The sequence below is a fragment of the Lacerta agilis genome, chromosome 6 (assembly GCF_009819535.1).
Source record: "Lacerta agilis isolate rLacAgi1 chromosome 6, rLacAgi1.pri, whole genome shotgun sequence".
NCBI classification, from domain to species: domain Eukaryota; kingdom Metazoa; phylum Chordata; class Lepidosauria; order Squamata; family Lacertidae; genus Lacerta; species Lacerta agilis.
Window position 1 is genome coordinate 19,975,972 of NC_046317.1, and position 12,504 is coordinate 19,988,475.

At 41.5% G+C, this 12,504-nt stretch overlaps 1 protein-coding gene across 1 annotated transcript in view; it reads right to left on the reverse strand.

The window, feature by feature from the left end:
* Nucleotides 1-663: 663 nt before the first annotated feature.
* The window catches only part of LOC117047867 (loricrin-like), a 48,513-nt gene continuing 36,672 nt past the window's right edge, over nucleotides 664-12,504 (reverse strand). Inside the window, exons 26-38 of the mRNA XM_033151095.1 lie at nucleotides 10,991-11,032; nucleotides 10,206-10,322; nucleotides 8,035-8,073; nucleotides 7,869-7,907; nucleotides 7,726-7,755; nucleotides 6,331-6,369; nucleotides 6,167-6,205; nucleotides 5,658-5,687; nucleotides 5,172-5,285; nucleotides 4,615-4,677; nucleotides 3,684-3,722; nucleotides 2,956-2,985; nucleotides 664-897 (exon numbers count right to left, since the gene is read on the reverse strand). Of these exons, the coding sequence (XP_033006986.1) occupies nucleotides 811-897; nucleotides 2,956-2,985; nucleotides 3,684-3,722; nucleotides 4,615-4,677; nucleotides 5,172-5,285; nucleotides 5,658-5,687; nucleotides 6,167-6,205; nucleotides 6,331-6,369; nucleotides 7,726-7,755; nucleotides 7,869-7,907; nucleotides 8,035-8,073; nucleotides 10,206-10,322; nucleotides 10,991-11,032 (708 nt within the window). The 3' untranslated portion in view covers nucleotides 664-810. The remainder of the gene's footprint in view (nucleotides 898-2,955; nucleotides 2,986-3,683; nucleotides 3,723-4,614; nucleotides 4,678-5,171; nucleotides 5,286-5,657; nucleotides 5,688-6,166; nucleotides 6,206-6,330; nucleotides 6,370-7,725; nucleotides 7,756-7,868; nucleotides 7,908-8,034; nucleotides 8,074-10,205; nucleotides 10,323-10,990; nucleotides 11,033-12,504) is intronic.

The window sequence follows — 12,504 nt, forward strand, 5'->3', positions numbered from 1 at the left end:
TTGGATTATTACCATTCTATACACCCATTTAGGGGTCTCGGCATGTGGGAGTTATCACTCTTCTAGGACCACAAGCTCTCCGAGACTACGATTAATGTTGCCAAATTCTGCGTTTCTGCTATCAGACGCAGGAAATATGAGCTATCCATTGACAATGTGCAGGCAAAGGCAAATGTTTAATTTCATTTAAGATCTTAATTTCGAAATGCTGTTTTTGTGTGTGTTTGTCTTGTGTGTGCTACGTTGATCAGCTGAAGAGGATGATTTGGTCTGTGACCGTTTAATAAAATTTGATTTGAGGACCACAAGCCAACATTTTAAAATACATTTAATCCTCTTGATAACAATAGGCCTAGCCTATTGTAGGCAACTCTGTATCGGGAAATTTTTAATGCTAATTTTTTACAATTTTTTATGTGCTGTAAGCTGTCCAGGGTGGCAGGAGGAAATCCAGCCAAACAGGTGGGGTATAAATAATAAAATTATTACTATTATTACTAAATGGATTGTCACCTATAACTCCCAAATTCCTTAGAATGAATAGAATCCTGTTTAGAGCAAATGAAGCAAATAAAAGATGACATTTCTTGCAATTAATATCCCTACTTCATACGACGCATATGAAGCTCTGCTATGAAAATAAAGAGATAAGAAGAGTCAGTGTCATGACCTATTGCATTGTTAACCCAGGGGTGGGGATGGGGAGGAATAAATGTTTTATCAGTCCATAAATTCGACTCAGTCGTTTTGTATAGAAAGTAGTATTCTGTTGAAGAAGTCAATCTTCCTCGTTGGTATGGCTTCAGAAGTTTATATCACCCACTGAATAAGAGATAGTAGTGGTGCCAGAACACTGAAAAGCATCAGGCTGAAGATGGGTTGTTTCCCAGAAGCGTCCTGCAAAAGAACACACATATATAATTACTCTAGAATCAGTTTCTAGTATTGTGAGGCGGTGAAAAAAATCCCTTTCTGCACAGTTGTAGAAACCCCTTTCAGCCCTCTGTCCAACCCCAGAGCCAGTGTGGTGTAGTGGTTAAGAGCAGTAGACTTGTAATCTGGGGAACCGGGTTCGCGTCCCCACTCCTCCACGTGCAGCTGCTGGGTGACCTTGGGCTAGTCACACTTCTCTGAAGTCTCTCAGCCCCACTCACCTCACAGAGTGTTTGTTGTGGGGGAGGAAGGGAAAGGAGAATGTTAGCCGCTTTGAGACTCCTTCGGGTAGTGAAAAGTGGGATATCAAATCCAAACTCTTCTCTTCTTCTTCAGTCATATTTATCCCATCCCAAAAAAGCCCCACGACGCTATATAGCAGTTCTATACATGATTTCTCTCAATTAAGTTCCATGAGGCTCACTCTCAGGTCAGTAGGTCTGAGAATGCAGCCTTAGCCCTTCCTCATAGGAAAGTGCTTTAACTGCTTGGTCATTTGGGCAGTAGTCGTTTTCTGCACCTTTTCCTAGCTCTGCAATATCCTAACACACAGTATTCCTAACGCACACACACAAGAGACTTCTATAATGGCATTATGGCACTCATCATTTTTTTATTTTCAATCCCTTCCGCTAGTAATTTGCATAATAAAATATGCATTTTTCATGGCTGGCACACAATGAATTGATGTCTAAAGTGAACTACCTGCTGCAACCCCAGCATCTCTTTGCTGGGGAGTCACAGATCCTTTCAGTGCCTATTGGCCACAATGTGAATCCCTTGGACCTTTCTTCCACTGAATTTTGGTGGGTATTTATCTTGTTACCCATTCCCCAGTTTGGAGAGCTCCATTTGGAATGTTTCGCAATCTGCTTGGATTCCCACCATCGCAAATAACTTGGCGGCATCCACAAACCCGGTCACCTGACTGCACATCGTTTATGAATAAGGCCTTGTCTGCCCATGAGGTGGCAGAATGAACTGTACCACTTCAGGCAGCCAATGGAAGAATCACAATCGTTAAGTGTTTCCCTGTGTTAAAAAGCAATAGCCCAAACATATACTTGAAAGTGGAAAATTAAAACAGGGAAGAGGCCAGGATAAAACATTTCTCCCTCATGTGATAGGCTTTTGTTTCGTTTGCAGTGAACTTGTGGGAAACTTCCAAAAAATGGCAGGTACCACCTTCAGAACGCAGTGGTACAATCCACTCTGCCACTGCATTACGGTGCCTGAGATTAAATAGCATCAGTCTCTGGAGAGGTCCTGAGGATACTTCACTGTTTACCTTCCTGATAACCCATCCTTTTATCCAAGACTTAGGATCCTTTGGCTAAAGTCCAACTATAAAATGTTAACAGGACTGTAATTTTTACATGTTATGATAAGAAGCCTTTTCGGACTAAAGATACATGCAAATTTCCATTTAAATACAAAGCAGTGTGTGAGACTAATTTTAAGGAACATGCAGGAGAGGGACTTTGAATCCTCCTCCTCTCTTGCCTTTCCTCTTCTTGTCAATTGTTCCAGGTAATTTTCTCCCTATGCAGCTCCAATACAGGAAGTGAACTGGAAGTGGAGAAAATACCTGGAGTGTGGAAGAAAGGAGGGTCCACTCCCCTCTCCTGCACCCCCCCCTTTAAAAAACCCATTCCACATTTCTACTGTACACGCACACTGGGTGGATATACATGAAATGAAACAGATATATGCTCCCTTAGACTCCAGTGCATCACTTCAAAGCACTGGAAGAAGAAGAAGAGGAAGAGGAAGAGGAAGAGGAAGAGGAAGAAGAAGAAGAAGAAGAAGAAGAAGAAGAAGAAGAAGAAGAAGAAGAAGAAGAAGAAGAAGCCCAGATGTGGCAGTCAACCAAAAGTTGCACAAAAGATCAATGCACATTCTAGTCTATGCCAGATATTCCAATATTGTTCACAGTATTACTTGTGAACATGGCCATTGCCATTTAATAGAAATAAGGAAGCGGGGGGGGGGGTGTTCTGAAAACAGTGTACCGGTACTTACTGAGTTAGGAGACTGGTGGCTTTGAAAACCCTGCAGAAGGGGGAAAATGGGTGCAAATTATTTCAGCAACTCAGCCTCGGCACATATATAGTAAGTCCTCATATGGCCTCAAGGTGCAGAGGTCTTCCTGTGCGTAGCCTAGGAGCCTTTGGTTCGTGATGGGACCTACCGGAGCCCAGAATTACCCCTTTCTTGTTGAAACACAGTTCCCTCCAGATATCTAAGATGTGGCACAGATTTTTGCCAAGGAGGAGTTGGGCAGCATTTCTACACAGAAGTAAGGCACTTTCTTCTGTAAGGGCATAGAAAACTGCAGCCATGCAGATTGTTTAACAAAATGTACTCTTTAAGAATACACATGATCACAGACTTGTAGCACATTCCTATACTTGTTTATTTGTGAAGAAGTCTGGCTGAATTAAAGGACAACAACTCCCATGAAAGTGTGTTTTAGGCAGCAATTCTAAGCACACTTACTAGAAAGTAAATCCCACTGAATTCAGTCCAGCTTACTTTTGTGTAGACATGTATTGGATTAGGCTATTAGTGTTAACTTGTGAAAATATAATAATAAACCTGTGTTAGTACTGGGTCAAGTGCTTCATGACTGATTACAGTCCCGGACTATTTAGGAGATTTGCTGATACTTTCAAAGTCATATATATACTTTTAGAAATGCTCCCCAAGCCAAGAAGAAGATTAAAAGCTAATGCAGAAAGGTTGCTTACCTTGCTGGAACCATATGGCCTACTTCCATATGGTGAACCCTATAAAAATGAGAAACCCATTAAATCTAGAAAACGTGCACTACTATCCAGCTGGGATGGAGGAATCACCTACTCAGTTATGATCCTCCTTGTGAACATTGGCCACTGATTCCAACCGAGGTTACAGCACAATCCTAGAAATGTAAACTCAGAAGAAAGCTCCATTGAGTTCAATGGAGTTTACTCCCAGATAAGCAGATACAGGATTGTCCCTTGCTTCTCAGCATCAGTGTGTAAAAGTATTTAGTCATATATTTTGAAAGGGGGGGTAAAGCCTACTTCATAAGGACGACATAGGCTTGAAATCCAAATGAATTAAGCAAGTTTTCAAACTCTCTATCCTGAGAGAACTACTGCCATGCCTACTTGTCTGCTGAGGAATATCTATGTATCTGCCATAAAATCCTTTTGTGTTGCCCAGTTTCACACTTTGTTCTCATGAGGCACTGTCTAGGCCCGTTGTTTCATTGTAACTGGGAAAGATTAGGAGCGACGGGCAGCTTTGTTTTCTTTGCTGCCATTGGAAGGAGTAGCAATCGTGTTGACACCCTGCCCGCCATTTTGAATCCTCCAAACAACATGCAAGACCTAGCAGAATTCTGTGGCACTGTGAGGGGAACAGGGCAGTGGCAACAAAACATAGTGAGGGTGTTGGGAGAAAGCTGCCTTATTTTTCTTTGAGGGTGAGACAAAGAAAAATCTCCAAAACTCCCTCAGAAAAAATGTCTTCTGATAAAGTGTGACTCGGCTCTGAAAAGCATAAAGCTCATTGCCATATCATATTGAGAGGACAAAGCAATTTAGCATGGCTCCATGCTGACTTACTGAGAAGTTAGTCCTACAGAGTTTATTGGGACTTATAAATAATAAACATTTGTTAAACAGTCCTTACATATCCACCATATTGGCTGCCTAGTCGTCCACCACCATACTGGCTACTTCCATAGGGGTAACCCTAGAATCAAAACAGAAATTCGAAACTATATATATATATATATAACACCATTTTCTTTTGTTAATGCTGTAGAGAAAATTTCTTTCTTGTTAGCCACCACACTGGCTACCTTGGTTTCCACCATTTTGGTACTATCCTTTTGGCTCCATATATAGGCCAAACTAAATAAGATGTTGGAATACTGTGACTGGAGCTTCTGTGATGGTTTCTCTTTTTGCACTGGGGGAGAGGGTATAATCCATTGCCTCTGTAGAAGTTTCTCAATGCAACCCCTCTTCCCCAGTATTATTCAAATCTGAAAGGGATACAGGCACAATATGGGTGCCTCTAGGTTTCAATCTCCACGACTACTAGCTGCACAAAATTGGCACACTGAAATTGGTTACCCCACAAAATAGCCCTGAATCAAATCAAGGGCTTCAAGACTGCTTTTTGAAAAACAAAAATATGTCATGAGCTCCTAAATGTAAATTCTGTTGAAAATTGTCCCTTACTTGTCCGTATCGTCCACCACCATATTGATTTTTGCCGCCATATTGGTTTCCTTGCCAACCGCCATATTGGCCGCCTTGGCTGCCACCATACTGGCTACTTCCTGACTGAGAACCCTGTAAACAAAAAAAACAATAAGCCAGGTTTTTAATGCAATTCATGTGGTTGAAGTTTATTCCTTGTCCACCATAAGGGTGGCGTCAGAAGGACAAGCACTTAGAAATAATGCCATTTATTCCTATCTTTTACGGGTAATATAGATATGTTTAAAATATATGCCACAACAGACTAGCCTCAAGCATTTGATAATTGACATGCTACACACAAGAGACTAGGTGGGAACCACAAAAGAATTAGCTGCACCCATGCTGCAGAAAAGAGAACTTTTGGAAAGCAGTTCATTCATAAACAAACAAACACAGATAATGCATCCATCTCATATAGCTTCCAAAACATAAAAATGAATACAGCAGGCAATGGGTACTTACAGTCATTCCACCTGGACAATAACACCCAGGCTGAAAAGAAAACACAAAACACTTGTTATATTTCTTTAGCGATCTTACTTTTATGGAGGAGTTTTGTGTGAATTAAGATTGATCAATGATTTTTTACACTTTAAAAATCACGAAATGCAACCCTGTATCGGAAATTTTTTTAAATGTCTAATGTTTTTTATGTGTTGTAAGCCGCCCAGAGTGACTGGGGAAACCCAGCAAGATGGGTGGGGTATAAATAATAAAATTATTATTAATTATTATTATTATTATTCTGGACCCTAAAACCTCAGCTCTAAGTTCTTCCAAGTTGCCTTTTCCAAACATTGCTAAAGTTTCAGTTTTGATATTTTTATTTGTATTTTATTTCTGTTGCATTGACTACATTAGATAGCAACCCCGTTTGCACGGGGTCCGTTTTCTTACAGATTCAGGTCCGTTCAGCTGGCTTGTACCTGAATGTATGCAATTACCAAGCATGGTAAGGAGAGGATGCTTACCTGTCCACCAGGCTGCCTGCCTCCAGAGTATGATGAGCTCTATAGTTGCAAAAACAAACCAATAGGCTTTCATCTTCTGAACTTGTCTACCTATAACTACACAAGAGTTCACCAATTGCAGCCAGTAATTACAGTATCAATTGTGTGTGTGGGTAAATGCTTACCGGACTACCCTGCTGGCTTCCTGAAGGGGATGCTGAACCCTGTAATTATAAAATGAAAACACAGGTAATATATATAGCAATGGCTTTCTGATATTTATACAGTATGCAGAATATGATAATAAAGCTTTATGATAAAATAAAGTGGCCATTACACAGACAACACAGACTGGGAAAAGTCAGCCTAGATTGCGGAGGGTCAGAACACCCTAAGTATTGCTATGAACTTACTCTAAAGGCATTAAATGTGGAAAAGGTTTGGTAAAGGAATCAGGGGAGAACGATGATGGTCTGTGGTCCAGCGGCCCATTATTAATTGGCTTCAAATCCTGGTTAAGAAACGAAGTTAAATGGAAGCTGATTGGCCTCATCCATGCTTGATAGTGCCAACATGTAATTTAATCCTGGTCAAGGGAGAGCAGGATTTGTCCAGAGGCGGGGAAAGATCCCAGCGAAGGAACACACAACCCCACACAGCTCACTACCAATCTTTTAAGTGTGTTTAATAGAATGGCTCCATCAAATCTGCACCAACCTTGAGAGAGCCACTTTAGCTGCATATAGGCAATTACGTTTTTGGAGCAAAGGAATAAGCTTTTTCCTGATTGTTGTGGTCTTCGCCCAACAATGACACCTTGATCCATAGACATGACAGTGAAGGGAGATCCATGCCTCATGGAAAAAGCAACTTCCTATATTCCCATAATTTATCAGTAATTATTGGAAGTAATACTACCATGTGATGTGTATTTCTGAAATGTGGCTATCTATACATGACCTTTCTGTGCCACTGTTGCTGGTATTTAATTATAGCAAGTGCCACTGGTGGATTCTGTCACCACTCTAATGTAAAAGGGACAAGAAATTAATCTATACAACTTGTTTTGCAAACTCTGCTGACGTATCTGCCATAGCACCATTGCCATATCTTTTTGATTGCCAGTTGTCTACTTCTCTCACTCACCTCTGCCCCCAAAATACCCTGGGAGTCAGAGAATGCATAGTCATGATAGTAAATAAATAAAATAAATTAATTTGATTTAATACCACCCACTGAAAGGCTAGCTTAGCTGCCTCTTCTGGCTTTGGGATGGAGACACATGATACAGCAACCTTGCTAAAGTTAAGCTGATCTGAGCCTGGTCAGTGTCTCCATAGACCACATGGGGGCCCAAATATGTCTGATGCCTTGAATTTCATCATGGAAAAAGGCAGTATATTTATGTAATAAATAAAATAAAGGGCTGAGAGATGCAGATGAGAGGCACAAGGTGAGATCATCTGTTTACCCACAAAGCAGGCAAATGACAAATTGCACATCTGTTCTAAAATACTGTAGCAAATTCATAAAATATTAAAGCAAATTTGTGAAATATTGACATTTTGAGTAAACATTACCTGTCCAGATTGGCTTCCTCCTGAGGACCCCTAAAAGCAATACACAAGAAATCAATTTCTGTGCTAATATGGCAAGATACCTACTGGTATTTCTCTTTGTGTGGTTTCTCCCCCCCCCCCCTTTCTGCATGTTAATTTCTTACCTGTCCAACAGACTGACTGCCTCCTGAAGAAGTCGAGTTCTGTAAAAGAGTAGGAAGTGTTTGTTTCTGTTCCTTTTAAAAAGCAACAACCGAGCAATCTTCGGGTGGTTTAGACTTCTTTTGGAAATAATAGAACGTCTATACCTCAATCCAGCCATATCCTTACCTTTCCACCAGGCTGACTGCCTCCTGAGGAAGAGTTGTTCTGCAAAAAATTAGGAATTGATTGTTTCTGCTCCTGCAGCTTTGCGGTACGGTTCTTTGGAAACAGGTAAATGTCTATATTCTGACCCAGCCGCATGCGTCTCTAGTGCTGGATGAGTGCAGCACCAATTTTCTTTGCATCCAGAGTTCCTTTCCTATGGCTCATGAGAAACAGACCAGATCTACTGCCACCTGCAGTCCTTCTGAACAGCTGAGTGCTCCGATTGCTGATTTTTCTGACAGCAGTACACATCATAGCTGTCAAGTTTCGGATTTGAAAATAAGGGATCAGCAGTCTCACCTATCCCGGGGACAGTCACATGTCAGTGGTGGGCGGAGCCAGAAGCAAAAGTGGGCGGAGCAGCAATGTAAACTCCAAGCGGGCTTGGGCTCGGAGCAGAGCAAAGAGGAGGGCAGCTAGCAAAGAGGAGGGCAGCCATGTGCTCCACGCAATGGAGCCCCATTGTCTTCTTGTCTGATCCCATCAAAACAGGACAAGAAGCAGCAGCTGCTGAAAGGCAGCCATGCTCTGCCCACCAGCTAACCCTATTGGCTGGCTGAGGGGCTCGGCGGCAACGGATAGGGGCTGATGCAGGGGGAGGAATACACCCCCCTGTATGCACGGGAAACGGCTCCCACTTGCTTTGAGGGCTGAGGCTTTTCTCTCCAAGTAGGCGAGGTCTTCCCACCCAGTCCCTGGCCAGCAGGGGAGGAGCTGCTTCCATTAAAAATGGGAAATTTAAGGGAAATAAAAAATAAGGGAGAGCAGCGGGAAACTGCTTAAAATAAGGGAGAATCCCGGGGAAAACAGGATACTTGACAGCACTGGTACGCATGTGCAGACCTATCTAGTGTGCGATGGGGTATCTTTAAAGATATGAATAAGGTTGCTCTATGGCCTGCTTGTCCAAGTTTTGTCCACATTCTGAGCATGCCATCCAGTATGGGCCATTTGGGCCACATTTCCAGCTTCCACTGAAAAAAACAATAAGTTGCCAGCCTTTGTAGATCCAGAGATATGAGGCAAAACCACAAGGAAGATTCCGGCCAATTGTTTAGCGAGACGCCAAGTCTGTGTCTGCCTTCCATTGTCTTAGGAAGGAAGACACAGCTATGATTGCCCTACAGAGAAGCAGCGATAACCATCTTTGTTTCCATCTTTCATAAACCGATGGCTACAAAGCAATGCAAGGAGCAATTTACGATCCCCTCCTTGTCAACGTATTTGCTCTCTTTTATAATCTAGCTGAAGAGAAGCTGCCCAACTTTTCCGCTTCCTAGATTTTAACAGGCTTCTAAAAATAAGTCAACTTAAGGCAAAGTATCTCATACAATCTTATGATTTCCAAGCCTGGTCCTGTATTTCCGATGCTTGAAGAAATCCTGTGGATACTAACCCCGTTCTCTCCCCTTCATCCTAAATCAAGATTCCCCTCCCACAGATACTGAACTCCAATGCAACGTTACATTTTGGCTCCCCTAACCCAAGATTCTGCTTTCCTCCATTATTATTTTTTTTAAATCGGATTCTTTAATTATAATGAGTGACTATGTATATAATATATAATCTTTCTTTCTTTCTTTCTTTCTTTCTTTCTTTCTTTCTCTTTCTTTCTTTCTTTCTTTCTTTCTTTCTTTCTTTCTTTCTTTCTTTCTTTCCTTCCTTCTTTCTTTCCTTCCTTCTTTCTTGTGTCTGATGTTACTGCATTTTTCCCTCTTGATTTGCATAGCCGGCAGATTTGCTTAATATGCAAACTCGGCAGACCAGATTTGGAGAACTGCAGCATAGTATTTTGTAACTATTTCGCAGTTATCATAATGGTTCCTAACAGCTATTAGACTGAGCTGCAAACACATTCTGATAAACAGGAGAACACCAATTTTCAAGACCCTTGCAGAGATTTCTCAAATGCATGTCTAAGCTCCACGAATTAAAAGATGATCACATCTTAGAAGTATATTTAAAGCAAGATTATATCACAGTATTCTTTCTGGGACTAAACAAAAAGCCTTCTATTCAAATTCCAAATGCTCATGGACCAAACCTGTACTAGGGAGGAGCCAATGTTCCAATTATAAAAGCGCATTCACTGTCAATGGTATGAGAATTATAAACGGGAAATGATTTTTTACCTTTCCATATTGGCTGCCACTGCCGTACGATCCACCTTGCCCATACTGGCTGCCGCTGCCGCCGCCATATGATCCACTCTGCCCATACTGGTTGCTGCCACCACCGTATGAGCCGCCCTGTCCAGAAAACATTTATTTATTTATTTATTAAAAAGATATCAAAAAATCTACAGCAAGCCACTCTCTAAGCAGAAAATCCTCTTGGCCCTGCTAGTGCTTTTGATTCCCCCCCTCCAGTCTCCAGCACCTCCTGAAATCCTCCTCTGGAAGGTCCCAGGAGTCTCTGGAAAAGATCTTCAGGGGCTGCTGGGGACCTGCATAGAGGAAAGGAAACTGGCAACGTTAGCTCCCAGTAGATGGCACCATTCAAGGCAACCCACACTTTTGTTTCCTTATGTATGGATGGGATCCAGGCTTCACTCCTATCATGGACGGGGAGGCTAATTTTGCACCTCCCACACTGTAGCCCTCAGTGCCACACTGTTCTGCTGGGGGGTGTCAGTGGCTTCATCCACGACAGCATGGAAGGATTGGGGGGGGGGGGTGGAGCACGGAGACGGAGGAAGTGGCAGAAAGTCATTCCCCACCCCACCCCACCTTCCACCAGATTCATCCAATGGATCAGAAAGCTTTATGGGCAAAAGAAAACCTTCCATCTACAGAAGGCAAAGTCCAGATGGGCCTTATGCCACCTTGAGATACCTACTTACCTATCTCACATCACCTTGAGATACCTACCTACCTATCTCACATCTATGTATGCTACTTTATGAATTTGTTTTTACCTGCCCATATTGGCTGCTTCCACCGTATGATCCACTCTGTCCACCCTGCATGGGAAACATTCATTACAATAGCCGCCTTTTTATGGCTGCTTTCTATTATCAGGAACAGAATTTAGCATACAAATGTTTTCTTTTATTTTTTTAATTTTTCATAGATGTATTTATGCTAAGGCATATGTTACCTAATATGCATACATTAAATGAGTTTTTACCTGTCCATATTGACTGCTGCCACCACCATAAGATCCACCCTGGGGAGAAAATACTTATTTATTTTCATTTTCATTATTATTTAAGAATAGCAAACCTTCTCTAAGATATTTTCAAGATTTAAGAGCAAAACAAGCATTTTTTTTGTGTGTGTGTGTGTAATATTACTATGGCAGGTATTTCATTTATCTATTAACATAGTTCTTACCTGTCCGGTGCTGCTGCTGCCATATGATCCACCCTGGGGAGAAAATGTTTATTTATCATCATCATCATCATCATCATCATGATTTAAGAATAGCAAACCTTCTTTAAGATATTTTCAAGATTTAAGAGCAAAACAAGCATTGTGTGTGTGTGTGTGTGTGTGTGTGTGTGTGTGTGTAATATTACTATGGCAGGTACTTCATTTATCTATTAACATAGTTCTTACCTGTCCGGTGCTGCTGCTGCCATAAGATCCACCCTGGGGAGAAAATGCTTATTTATCATCATCATCATCATCATCATCATCATCATGATTTAAGAATAGCAAACCTTCTTTAAGATATTTTCAAGATTTAAGAGCAAAACAAGCATTGTGTGTGTGTGTGTGTGTGTGTGTGTGTGTGTGTAATATTACTATGGCAGGTACTTCGTTTATCTATTAACATAGTTCTTACCTGTCCACTGCTGCTGCCGCCATATGATCCACCCTGGGGAGAAAATGCTTATTTATCATCATTATCATCATCATCATCATCATGATTTAAGAATAGCAAACCTTCTCTAACATATTTTCAAGATTTAAGAGCAAAATAAGCAGTGTGTGTGTGTGTGTGTGTGTGTAATATTACTATGGCAGGTATTTCATTTATCTATTAACATAGTTCTTACCTGTCCGGTGCTGCTACTGCCATATGATCCACCCTGAACAGAAAACAATTACTACTTCAGATAAGGTTTATTTGTTGGTGCAATACCACATTATATTAGTATATCTGACATTAAGCTACTTTCTGTATTCAGGGACAGAAATAAGCATATCACTTTTACAATAAGATGTCTTTGTGCATACTATCTAACACTATGGTATAGACCAGTGATGGGCCAAACTTGGCCCTCCAGCTGTTTGGGGACAACAATTCCTATCATCCCTGACCACTGGTTTTGCTAGCTAGGGATGATGGGAGTTGTAGTCCAAAAGCAGTTGGAGACCCAAGGTTGGGAAACACTGGTATAGACAATGTCTCCAGATGTTGCTGGAGTATAACTCCCATAATTCATGGCCACTGGCTATGCTTGCTGCAGATGATGGGAGCTGG